This window comes from Prunus mume, linkage group LG2 (assembly GCF_029339155.1).
Source record: "Prunus mume cultivar Tortuosa linkage group LG2, ASM2933915v1, whole genome shotgun sequence".
In the NCBI taxonomy this organism is placed as follows: Eukaryota; Viridiplantae; Streptophyta; class Magnoliopsida; order Rosales; family Rosaceae; genus Prunus; species Prunus mume.
In genome coordinates, this window is record NC_142699.1 from 30641595 (window position 1) to 30654894 (window position 13300).

General features: G+C 34.8%; 3 protein-coding genes and 1 pseudogene across 5 annotated transcripts in view; 3 read left to right on the forward strand and 1 right to left on the reverse strand.

Moving 5' to 3' along the window:
- The window catches only part of LOC107880372 (calcium-transporting ATPase 8, plasma membrane-type-like), a 29145-nt gene extending 23375 nt beyond the window's left edge, over nucleotides 1–5770 (reverse strand). For all 3 annotated transcript variants that reach the window (XR_016123842.1, XR_016123843.1, XM_089045228.1), the window contains exons 1-3: nucleotides 5660–5770; nucleotides 5357–5557; nucleotides 3977–4073 (exon numbers count right to left, since the gene is read on the reverse strand). The gene's annotated coding sequence lies outside the window, so the exon portion shown is untranslated. The remainder of the gene's footprint in view (nucleotides 1–3976; nucleotides 4074–5356; nucleotides 5558–5659) is intronic.
- Nucleotides 1–6920, forward strand: part of LOC103323690 (vignain pseudogene) — a 33720-nt pseudogene extending 26800 nt beyond the window's left edge.
- Nucleotides 6921–7558: 638 nt separating this feature from the next.
- On the forward strand, nucleotides 7559–8693 carry LOC103323630 (senescence-specific cysteine protease SAG39-like). The gene is made up of 2 exons (XM_008225629.2): nucleotides 7559–7994; nucleotides 8101–8693. Exons 1-2 carry the CDS (start codon nucleotides 7559–7561, stop codon nucleotides 8691–8693), a joined length of 1029 nt encoding a protein of 342 aa, XP_008223851.2.
- A 3173-nt stretch (nucleotides 8694–11866) lies between these two features.
- On the forward strand, nucleotides 11867–13009 carry LOC103323631 (senescence-specific cysteine protease SAG39-like). The gene is made up of 2 exons (XM_008225630.2): nucleotides 11867–12302; nucleotides 12409–13009. The coding sequence occupies exons 1-2, from the start codon at nucleotides 11867–11869 to the stop codon at nucleotides 12999–13001; spliced, it is 1029 nt and encodes a 342-aa protein (XP_008223852.2). The 3' UTR covers nucleotides 13002–13009.
- The last annotated feature ends 291 nt before the right edge of the window (nucleotides 13010–13300 follow it).

Sequence of the window (13300 nt, forward strand, 5' to 3'; positions counted from 1 at the left end):
CATATAAGGCACATCACCCCCGCTCCGGGTCGATGTGGGATATTACAGAATGAGTCTTACCGAATATGAAGAATCCAATCCAATTATTATTAATCCAGGAGAATTCTATAGTGAGGACTTTATCTAAGGCCCTTAGATGAGACCCTATCTTTTAACCGTTTAACCAAATTAATTAACCGTTGGATTAAGTTCTTAGTTTGATTCAACGGCCTAATCCTGTCCAACTTCATTTGGCTACAAAACACATGGCTAAGATTGAGAATCCAAACCCAATAATTTTATAGGAGTTTCACTAAAACACCCAAAATGGAGGTTGAAATTATAAAAAAACCCAACACCCAAAACACTTTATAAACACACCCAAAACTCATCATTACACATACTCAAAACCTATTTATAAACACACCCAAAAAGTTGACTTTGGGGTTGATTTTGGGTGTGTTTCTATGTTTAAATAGTGTTTGGATTTTTTTATAAATACATGTCTAGGATTGGGTTTATTTATAAATTTGTATAATTTTATCTAGCCCACCAAACGGGCCCAAATGGCCTTAGCTCCTTAACAAAATCCATCTCTTGGGCAACGACTTGTACAAAAACCACTACATGTATGATGTATGTATGTGCCTCTTATATATCTTGAAAAATATTTGTGCTCCTCATAAGAAAGGTCTCTCTGTTGAAATCTGCCTCTAATTTGTAAATTCCCTATTATGCAATAAGATTTGGAGAACATTGCTCCTTGCAAGGCCTAACATGTGTCATGGGGTGGTTGACTATTTAGGATTTAGGGTTTGGATATACTCATGATATAACTTAGATGAACTTGATCTACTATACACGTGAGGTGATTAATCTTATACACCCTCTAATTTTTCCCTTTTTCCGATTAACTTAAGTTCCTCTTTTGCCCTTTTATTTAATAAATCATAAGCGCTAAGGCTTTTTTTTGTTTTTGGCATCATTGCCCTAAGGCTTTTCTTTGAATAAAGTTTGAAGAGGATGAAAAGAGGTGGACAACCTAGCACCACAATGATATCAGAAAGATTATCTTTCTTCCTGCGAATTTCCAAAAGAATGCCTGCCACACGGTCCAAAAGGAAGAGCAAATGAAAAACAAAATTATGATTGCGTGTATAATGGGTTCTTTCTTTTCCTTTTTTTCCAATAAATAGATCAAAACATGCAATTCTATAACACAATAACATGAAATAAAGATTCAGTGGAAAAGAAAAGGGAGAATGGAAGTGAGAATAAGAGTAGAGATGAAATTTAGAGAGACTATGAAAAGGGAAATGCAATAATAATTAAAGGTGATACATCCAAATTCCAATCCAGGTAGACAAGAATCGACTAATTATAGCACGTATCAAGCAAATGGTTGGCCCCGGAGTGTGGGGTGTGGGGTGGGGGTGTTGGGGGTGGGGGTTGGTGGTGGGGACCCTATATGTAAGAGATTGATTGATAAATCACTTTAAATAATGGGCTTATGGACAGATAAGCAAAACCAAACACCTCCATGTAGTCTCTATTGTCATCCGGCCGACAGCATGCGTATTATGCATGCATGTTTGAAGGTTTTGTTTTGTTGTTTTCCTTGATGTTGTTTGTCCATGACTTTAAGAGCATATAACAAGTTCATTTTTTGGGATGCCATACGAGTGCTTTATCGATTCTCTCTTTATGTTTTTCAGTTTCGGGTGAGTTGGATTTTCAAGATATAAAACTATTTTTACTCATTCTCTTGCACTAGTTGTATTTATTGGTAATATGCTAATGACCTATGCATATATATATATATATATATATATATATACATACAGAGAATTGAGGATCCTCAAATAAACTTATTTGAGAGACACCTAGGGCCCACTCCGGATTGTATTTCACTAATCCAAACCGTCTATTTTGTAGATACACATTCAAAGATCATCTCTACAAAAAATCACTTGAATCCGATATCATTTGATCATTCAATTGAGTTATTGAAATTTTAATACTTTCTTGAAGCACCGTGTTCATTGATTTTGTAGGACACAATTGGATGTCGAAACGGTTTCCAAATTGTCTAATTTTTTGTAAGGATGATCTATGAATGAAGACCTAAAAAATAGATGGTTTTGATCATTGGAAAAAATTGTAGGTACTTAAAGCGCATCCTCAAATAAAATTATTTGAGGATCCTCAATAGAAGGGATATATATATATATATATATATATTATATAGTGGAGTGGCATTTTTCCACACGTTAACATATTTGGAAATCTTCACAGAATAATTAACTAGTTTTAGGGTTGACCACTACTTGACAAGATTTAGACCATTGACCATTAACAAAATTAATATTAAATGAGTCGGACAACTACGAGAAAGCATATCTGAAAACTACAAGAAAAGTAATTAAATACTGATTATCAACTATTAAAGAATTTGATTGAGAAAAATTAGGGGTTAATCGTTTTATTAGTCTCTAAATTTAGATTCGATTTGCATTTGAGTACCTCAATTTCCAAAATGGTTCCCATGGTTCTTTAACTTTAGTTTCGTTATGACAAATGGTCATGCCGTCAATTTTGTTAACTTTTCTGTTAAGTGCAGGGACAAAATAGTATTTTTATATCAAAATTGATTAAAATATGAATAAAAAATTAAAAAAACTATAAAATTAAATTTAAACTCTCTCCTCCCCTCTATCCCGATTTCTACTCCCCCAAACTTTATTTATTTATTTTTATTTATTTGATTTTCTTTTATTGTTATTTTAAAGATATGATTTTTTATTCATTTTTTTGGTTTTAATATAAAAATACCATTTTGCCCCTGCATTTAACAGAAAAAGTTAACACAATTGACGCTCGGACCATTTGTCCAAACGAAACTAAAGTTAAAGGACCACGAGAACCATTTTGGAAATTGAAGTACTCAAATGCAAATCGGGTCAAATTTCAGGAACTAATAAAATGATTAACCCAAAAATTAATTATCAAAGCCTTTGCGATATTTTAGCCTTGAAGTATGAGAACTTTGGGTAAGGAATGTTTTGCGTTTGCTTTACTGAAAAAAAACTCAAGGTTTCATGAATTCATGTTTAAACCCCTGTTTCTTAGTCACCCCAAATATAAATAAATATTTTAACAAATACTACATTAATTAAATTGAAGAGTTTGCTAGGATACAAATTATTAAGGTAGTAAACAAACTTTTTCAAATTGCCACATAGGTCAACAAACTCCAATTTGAAAAATTGATTTGCTACTACTGTTGGCGATGCTTTTATAATACTAAAAACTTATGTTTAAAAATTACATAAAAAAAGGTCTAAATCTATGTTTGCCGTCTGATCAAATTGGTTGGCCGTTGAATCAAGTTGCTTAATTTGATCCAAACGGCCAAATCTTGTCTAAATTGATTTGGCTACAAAACACACTGCTAAGATTGAGAATCCAATCCCAATAATTTTATTTGGCCCACCAAACGGGCCCAAATGGCCTTGGCTCCTTAACAAAATCCATCTCTTGGCCAGCGATTTGTACAAAGATCAAAACATGTATGATGTATGTATGTGCCTCTTATATATCTTGAAAAAATATTTGTGCTCCTCATAAGAAAGGTCTCTCTGTTGAAATCTGCCTCTAATTTGTAAATTCCCAATTATGCAATAAGATTTGGACATCATTGCTCCTTGTAAGGCGTAACATGTGTTGTAGGGTGGTTGACTATTTAGGATTTAGGGTTTGGATATAGTCAAGCTATAACTTAGATGAATTCGATCTACGGTACCCGTGAGGTGATTTATCTTATATATCCTCTAATTTTTCCCTCTTTCCGATTAACTTAAGTTCCTCTTTTGCCATTTTATTTAATAAATCATAAGCCCAAAGGCCCTTTTTTTTTGGCATCATTGCCCTAAGGCTTTTGAAGAAATTTTATGCTAATTACTCATGTTAAGTATTTAATTACGATAGCGAGGATTACCACTCTCTTTTGGAAGACGACGCACAGAGGTGGAGAACCTAGCCCAACAACGATATGAGAAAGATATCTTTCTTCCTGCGAATTCCCAAAGGAATGCCTGCCACACAGCCAAAAGGAAAAGAAAATGAAAAACAAAATTATGACAGCATGTATAATGCATTCTTCCTCTTCCTAATTTTTCAATAAATAGATCAAAACATGCAATTCTAGAACACAATAACATGAAATAAAGATTTAGTGGAAAAGAAAGGGGGGAATGGAAGTAAGAATAAGAATGGAGATGAGATTTAGAGGGAATACAAGAAGGGAGAATTAACAAAAATGAAAACAAAAACAAAAAATTGAAATTTATTTAAAATTGTTTTCACTTTCAAGTTTTTGTTTTCACTTTTGTTACTTTTCCCTCCTATCATCCTCTCCCATTATTTCTCTCAATCTCACACTCGCTCCCATTCTCACTTTCATTTTTTCTATACTCTAGCACAAAAAATTAAAACTAAAATTGAAATTGTTATGAAATGGGCCCTAAAATTCTCATCTTCTCTCTCATTCTCACTTTCATTCTTCCTTTTTTCCTTTGTACTCTAACACGAAAAAATAAAAACTAAAAACTAAAATTAAAATGGTTATCGAACGGATCCTAATTTAAGCGAGCACGACTTCATACATGTACATGGGATTAAAGGAAACATAATGCAAGCTCAATTTTCACTAGAATCCAGAACCATTTGGCGTCAATGTTTTGTTTCCAGTTGTGATCAAAAGAATAATGGACTGAAACAAGAGAAGAATTGATTTGACTAATCACAATGGTGATTTGATGGACTGAAACATGAGATGAATTGATTTGATGGACTGAAACATGAGAAGAATTGATTACTAAAAAGAAAGAGAGGATCTTGCAGACAAAAGCAGAAAGTTGATGTTTTATCATGGCCTTCTTTGAACACCTGGGCCCTATCTCGGCCGAATGCTGTCCCATGGTCCATGGGCAATTCGCAATTGTACCAGCCGTAGATTATATTTAAAAAAAAATTTAAAAATTGAAAAAATGTGAGTAAGAGGCACAGATTGACATATATATTGTAGTGACTTAATAAAATTCAAAACAAAAAATTTATGTAACGAGTGTGAGACTGTGATTTATCTGCAAGAAAACCAAACTCATGGAGCCAAGGCTGATTTTTCTGATGAAAAAATTGATTCCATTCCACTTAAATGAAAACAAACAGAAAAGGGGGGAAAAAAAAGATTTCTATAATTCCAGAAATTAAATTACGTATGCAGATAGGAGACAAAGTGTTAGTTATCGTTCACCAAAAAAAAAAAGTGTTAGTTATCGAATTCACCCAAAAAGAAAAAATCCGAGTTTAACCTTACTTTCCTTGAGCGTTTTCGTTGCAATCTCTCTAACATATTTCTCTTCTTGCCTCCTCCTGCTCTTCGGCAAACGTTGTCCATTTGCTCTCTTTCTTCTCTCTTCTTTCCTTCCATGAGCCAAAGAAACTGAAGCCAAGACTCCATGCATGCCCATTTGCTCTGTCATTGTTCTTCTTCGGCTACCCATACACCACATCAACCCTAAGAAAGCACTTCACACCCTGATCAGCACCCAAACTCTCTTGTATTTAATTCCATTAACTTGAAAAACAAACAACAAAAGCAAAGGAATTAGAGAAACACCAGCTTTCTTCTCCACCCTCGCAGTTGCTTCCGTTCAGACCAAAATGGCCAGATTTATTGGCTTGCAGAGCTTTAAGTCTTGACTTGAGTCTTCTCCTCTAAAAGACAAATAGTCTAGCTGGATAAAAGGCTGACAACATGAAACATGAGGTAGATGAAAGGCTCCTATTTCGAAGCTTGTCCGTACGCCGGACCACTTTAATGATGCAATATTGTCAGCAAGAGGCAGCTAGGAAATACCACGTGTGTACGACCTTCCTCCTTTAACAGCCACTCACTATGTATTTATGTCCGCCACATTAAAAAGGATGGATCTAAGAAGCACTCTCGTTGTTTGAAAGAACCAGACGCTGTCAGTATTGCTGCACAATGATAATGGTCCAGTTTGAAACGCTAATGCAAACAAGTGGTTTAGCTAGGATAAATAGAAAAGACAACCAGTTTGAAACGCTCACATATCACGGTGAGGAAATAACTTACATGATGTAAAAATGATCATAATTTGCATAACAATAGTTTTAGGTTCGAAACTCCATAATATACCTTAGCAATTAATGCAGTGACAAAGCTTAAAATCTCTCAAGAATTGCCAACCTTAAATAAGTCTAAGATGATTACACTAAACTTAACTTTTACTATACTAAAGAATTCATTATACTTAACTTTTAATATTACAAATTTGATATCTTATGATTTAATTGTTATCATTCCAAATCATAATACTAAGTATAACCCAAGTTTTATTATGGTAAAAAAAATTGAAAAATTCAACCAAGAAAAAGAGTACATAAAAATTGATTTTAGCAGATAGAATCACAAAATCAAATAAAATCAAGGCATGCACAGGTCAAGAGTATATATGAAGACATGAAAACAAGTGTAGATGTTTGGGCACAACTGGATCAAACAGTAAGACTCGATGATGACTACATAAAATAACTTATGTGGAGACAAGGAAGCCATCCATGCAGGATGCAGCTAAAATAACTGGCTTTCAAGATGTGCCTATGCAAATAGTGAAGAGACCCTTCTTAAGGCAGTTGCTAATCATTCTGATTCTCAATTCTATTCAAGCGGTGTCTATAAGGGGGAGTTGTGGAACAAGCCTCGATCATGGTGTTACCGATGTTGGTTCTGGGGTCATTATGGGATCAAGAATTGGTTAGTGGGGGCAGAACGAGGTGAAGAAGGATACATAAGAATGCAAAGAAATGTTGAGGCAAAGGAAGGCCTTTGTGGCATTGCTATGGAAGCCCACTGAATAGTTGAATTATACCTTCAAAATCAAAGCCTACAGCCTACTATACGTATATTGTTAGTAAATTCTGCATATAAAACAATCTTAAACAATCTTGATGTATGACATTTACAAACGAGTTTTAAGTGACGCGAAAAATGCCTAAGAACAGCTCAACTTTTTCTCATTTCTTTCTTCTTCTTTTTTAACCTAATTATACGGCACTTAATTTGTACACTCTACAGTCAAATCAAGAAAAAAAACAAAACAAAAGCATTGCCAAACTACAAGACAGATATATAATTTTATAAAGGTCCGTGAGGTTTGGCACTACAATTTAATAAATTCTGCATACAAAACAAAGTATTAGCATTTGGTATGAAAAAAATATTTAGGGTCCATAATCACACGAGGACAAATGGTTTTCCAGTAAATGATCGTGACATCAAATTGTATTAATGGTCATATGAGCCAACTTACGGATTCACATCAGGACATTTGCTTGGGCACGAAGATTGCAAATCAACTTTTGGGGCACGATGATAGCAAGGCCATCGATCTATTCTCTATATTAACTGGGAAGAAGTGTACCATTTCAGTGCATACCAACTTGTCAATTCATTTACTTATATCAAATCTAGCTGCTTCCAGTGTTCACTACCATGGAGTTTATTAACCAATACTACTGCAAATGTATCTGTTTGGCCTTGATCTTCATGTTGGGGGCTTGGTCTTCTCAAGCCACTTCTCGCAATCTCCAAGATGCATCCATGTATGGAAAATACGAGCAATGGATGGCTCGCTACGGACATGTATATATGGACATTCAAGAGAAAGAGATGCGTTTCAAGATATTCAAGGAAAATGTGGCATTCATAGAATCATCAAATGGCAATACAAACAAACCTTATAAATTGAGTGTCAATCAATTTGCAGACCTTACAAATGAAGAATTCAAAGCCTCTAGAAATGGATTCTTGGGGCATGAATGCTCCACAAAGACAACTACTTTCAAATATGAAAATGTTACAGCCCCACCTACAGTAGATTGGAGAACAAAAGGAGCTGTGACGCCTATCAAAGACCAAGGCCAATGTGGTAATTTTAATCTAGATATCTCAAACACTACTCTCCTTTTGAAAATTAATTCAATCATGTTGTTATTAATCTAATTGGTTTTTAATTGCAATAAAAAAAAATGTAGGATGTTGTTGGGCTTTTTCAGCGGTGGCAGCCATGGAAGGAATTACTAAGCTTTCAACTGGTAACCTAATCTCTTTATCTGAGCAAGAGTTGGTTGATTGTGACACCAAAGGTGTAGACCAAGGTTGTGAGGGTGGCTTGATGGATGATGCATTTCAATTCATCAATCAAAATCATGGGCTTAGTACGGAGACAAATTACCCCTACACAGGTGTTGATGGTACTTGCAACACCAAGAAGGAGGCTAGCCATGCTGCCAAGATAACTGGCCACGAAGATGTGCCTGCAAACAGTGAAGCTGCCCTTCTTAAGGCTGTTGCTAATCAACCTATTTCAGTTGCCATTGACGCCGGAGGTTCTGATTTTCAATTCTATTCAAGTGGTGTCTTTACAGGAGCTTGTGGAACAAGTCTTGATCATGGTGTCACCGCTGTTGGATACGGAGTCAGTGATGATGGTACCAAGTATTGGTTGGTGAAGAACTCATGGGGCACAGAGTGGGGTGAAAAAGGATACATAAGAATGCAAAGAGGTGTTGAGGCAAAAGAAGGTCTTTGTGGCATTGCTATGGAAGCCTCTTACCCCACTGCATAGTTTGAATTATACCCTCAAAATCAATGCCTACTGTATAAAAACCTTGTGGGTGTACTATATATCATGATATGTATATGATGAACTTGTACCCTTACGTACATGAAATTATGCCTGTAACAAAACTGAAGTGTTATAATTACCAAAATGAAGAACTTATTCAACTTGTTTGAGTTGAATTATCCAGTAATGTCTCAAATTTACCACATGCTTGTGTAAACTTCAAAAATAGACCAAATCAAAGACATAGTTAGATAAAAGGCCTCCTCTACTATAGTTCATGTTGCATTTATTTATTTATTTATTTATATAATAATGAATTTAATCTTGGAAAAGATAAAGTTGCATTTAATTTCATACTAACTGGACTATGTGCCTCTTAAAAGTGTTTATGAACAGAAATACTTCCTAAAGAAACAATTCCAAAAAAACCCTAAAAGATAATTGATTACCTCATGTTACACTTTATTTCTTAATGTTTTCATTTAGCACTTAATTACAATCGATTATTAACCATAGAAACAATTGAAAACAATATCTAATCGAAACTAAAGGGAACAAATGTTTGTCCTTTTTCAAACGACCAAATGGGTACCTTGGAACACACATTCAAAATAAAATAACTCAAGTTTTTAGATTTCTATCCAATTTTCTGTTAATTATAAGGATAGGTTTTTCATTTTACAAGAACAATACCCAAAAATAATAAAGAAAATGTAAAATCATGATTTCTTCTCTCTTTCTCTTTGTTTGTTCTTTCTCTTTTTCCGTCTTCTTCCTCTCTTTCTCTTTTCTTTCTTCTCTCCCCGTCTACTCCAGCTCTTTCAAATTTATTAGCTCTAGTTGTCCTCTCTTTACAAATATCCAGAGGCTCCATTGCTGTATCAAAATTTGTTTGTTCAAGCAACAAAAGCATTTGGAGGGAGATTAGCAGCGAATGATTAATAACAGCCACGAGAATGCTAATATTGAAGGAACGTGTGTAAAACACAATACAAGAAGGAAGAAGAGGAAAGGACGAGTGAATAAATAAACGGGCAATCTTCACACCTCATAGGAATATGCCACACAGACCCGGTATTTTGGGAAGGAGTTGATAACTTGATGCAATCCCTAAATCTCATTGACCCAATCAAGAACAATTAGGGGTCGATGAAGATGAAAACATATCTTGATTCTGATTATATGTTTATTTACAAGGACCAATCATTGGCATTCACTCGAAAACCCTTGTGGATGTGGGATTGCAGACAGAGAGTCTTGGGAGGAAGGGGCTGGGGAAGACATTGATTGCCTTCCCTTTTTTTTTTCTTTTTTAGTTTTGTAGTTTTAACAATTTAATTATTTTAAACTTAAAGAAATTAAATTTTAATTGAACAGTGAATCACGTGCCTAACATGTGACATTTAGAGAGAAAATTGGCTGAAATTGCATGAAAACTAACAGCAGGAGCTAAATTGACCATTTAAAATAATATGAGGGCTAAATTGGTTGACAAAATAATTTAGAGTGGAGATTTCGACAGTTGATATAGTTCAAAGGGGTATTCGGCAGTTTACCCTTTGGATTACCATCAAAATCAATGCCTACAGCCTACTATATGTATATTGTTAGGTATATTTATATATATGTACATGATGAAGTTATCTTAACAAAACTATGTAGCAAGTTCTATAAATACCAAAATGAAGAACTTATCCAATTTCTTTAGCTGAAGCTGAAGTATCCAACTATGCCTAAATTTAACCACTTGCTTGGAATCATTATAAGTACAAAAAATGCTTTCCAGTCAATAATGACTAATCCATGGAAGAAACAGATATATATATACGCAAGAAAAAAAGAAGTGAATCGTAAGAAACAAGATGCTAGTACCTACTTCATTGTTGACAAAGAGCTCATTTGGAATGCAAGTCTCTGACGGAGTGGCCTTTCTCTGGGCTATGATTTATGGTTTTTGTTCTTAAATTTGGTTGAGTTTAAATCACTATGTCTGATTTTACTTCGAAGTGAAGAAAATTGATCTTTTTGCTCTTTGTTAATTGGTCTTCGACCAAAAAAAAAGGTCCTTTTTTTTTGGATTGTAAAAAGAGCTTTATTCAATAAAATCAAGATTACAAATAGTCATGAAACAGGAATGCATCTATGTGGTCTCGTTAAAACTTTGCCATGAAAACTCCCAGTGAGAGAAAATTCGGTCAAGAAAAAAGGTCTTTGATCAATAACTACTAGCTCTATTTTGGCGTGTAGTGAGAATGTTTTTTCTTTGTCAAGAAAATTGAGAAGATTATTGAACTTTTTTTCTTTGTCAATAAAATTGAGAAGGTTTTTACTGTTATCTCTGGGCTGTTCTGCCACAATGTTGCCGGGAAGAATCAATTGGCTTATTCATGTTATTCGTGATAGCTAAAAACATTAAGAGAAATGCTCAAAGAAAGCCACAAATTGATAAGAGATGGATAGTTATTTTGCATCGTTCCTCTTCTTCCGTTCAAGGGTTAGTACCCATTTAAGTTTCTCCAGTAACTTTCTTTTTCTAAATTATGAAAAATAAAAAGAAAAGAAAAAAGTAATGGTTTCTATGGGAGAACTAACTAGTAATTTTGTCTTAAACAATCTTGATGTATGACATTTACAAAGGGGCTTTAAGAAGAGCTCAACTTTTTCTACTAACTTTTTTTTTTTTTTTTTTTGAACCTAGTCATAGCCAAATCAAGAAGAAGAAAAAACTATAGCCAACACAAAAGCAGAAGAATAATTCCCAAATTTTGCAAGCATTACCAAACTACGAGACATATAATTTTAAAAAGGTCCGTGAGGTTTGGAACTACGGTTCAATACATTCTGCATATAAAACAAAGTAGTAGCATTTTGTATGAAGAAAATATGTGTTTTGATTTGACCCATAAAATTTAGGGTCCATAATCACACGAGGACAAATGGTTTTCCAGTAAATTATCGTAACGTCAAAATGAATTAATAGTAATATGAGACGGATTCACATCAGAACATTTGCTTGGGCACGAAGATTGCAAATCAACTTTTGGGGCACAATGATAGCAAGGCCATCGATCTATTCTCTATATTAACTGTGAAGAAGTGTACCATTTCAGTGCATACCAACTCTTCAATTCATTTACTTATATCAACTCTAGCTGCTTCCAGTGTTAACTACCATGGAGTTTATTAACCAGTACTACTGCAAATGTATCTGTTTGGCCTTGATCTTCATGTTGGGGGCTTGGTCTTCTCAAGCCACTTCTCGCAATCTCCAAGATGCATCAATGTATGGAAAATACGAGCAATGGATGACTCACTATGGACGTGTATATACCCGCGTTCAAGAGAAAGAGATGCGTTTCAAGATATTCAAGGAAAATGTGGCATTCATAGAATCATCAAATAGCGATGCAAACAAACCTTATAAATTGAGTGTCAATCAATTTGCAGACCTTACAAATGAAGAATTCAAAGCCTCTAGAAATGGATTCTTGGGGCATGAATGCTCCACAAAGACAACTACTTTCAAATATGAAAATGTTACAGCCCCACCTACAGTAGATTGGAGAACAAAAGGAGCTGTGACGCCTATCAAAGACCAAGGCCAATGTGGTAATTTTAATCTAGATATCTCAAACACTACTCTCCTTTTGAAAATTAATTCAATCATGTTGTTATTAATCTAATTGGTTTTTAATTGCAATAAAAAAAAATGTAGGATGTTGTTGGGCTTTTTCAGCGGTGGCAGCCATGGAAGGAATTACTAAGCTTTCAACTGGTAACCTAATCTCTTTATCTGAGCAAGAGTTGGTTGATTGTGACACCAAAGGTGTAGACCAAGGTTGTGAGGGTGGCTTGATGGATGATGCATTTCAATTCATCAATCAAAATCATGGGCTTAGTACGGAGACAAATTACCCCTACACAGGTGTTGATGGTACTTGCAACACCAAGAAGGAGGCTAGCCATGCTGCCAAGATAACTGGCCACGAAGATGTGCCTGCAAACAGTGAAGCTGCCCTTCTTAAGGCTGTTGCTAATCAACCTATTTCAGTTGCCATTGACGCCGGAGGTTCTGATTTTCAATTCTATTCAAGTGGTGTCTTTACAGGAGCTTGTGGAACAAGTCTTGATCATGGTGTCACCGCTGTTGGATACGGAGTCAGTGATGATGGTACCAAGTATTGGTTGGTGAAGAACTCATGGGGCACAGAGTGGGGTGAAAAAGGATACATAAGAATGCAAAGAGGTGTTGAGGCAAAAGAAGGTCTTTGTGGCATTGCTATGGAAGCCTCTTACCCCACTGCATAGTTTGAATTATACCCTCAAAATCAATGCCTACTGTATAAAAACCTTGTGGGTGTACTATATATCATGATATGTATATGACGAACTTGTACCCTTATGTACATGAAAATGCCTATAACAAAACTATCAAGTTTTATAATTACCAAAATGAAGAACTTATTCAACTTGTTTGAGTTGAATTATCCAGTAATGTCTCAAATTTACCACTTGCTTGTGTAAACTTCAAAAATAGGTCAAATCAAAGACTTGGTTAGATATAAGGCCTCCTCTGCTATAGTTCATGTTGCATTTATTTATTTATT

Bases quoted from the DNA above. Each gene is read 5' to 3' on its own strand.
- LOC103323631 (XM_008225630.2), top strand. From the start codon at position 11,867: ATGGAGTTTATTAACCAGTACTACTGCAAATGTATCTGTTTGGCCTTG. The intron at 12,303-12,408 runs GTAATTTTAATC...AAAAAAATGTAG, and splicing joins CAAAGACCAAGGCCAATGTG to GATGTTGTTGGGCTTTTTCA.
- LOC103323630 (XM_008225629.2), top strand. From the start codon at position 7,559: ATGGAGTTTATTAACCAATACTACTGCAAATGTATCTGTTTGGCCTTG. The intron at 7,995-8,100 runs GTAATTTTAATC...AAAAAAATGTAG, and splicing joins CAAAGACCAAGGCCAATGTG to GATGTTGTTGGGCTTTTTCA.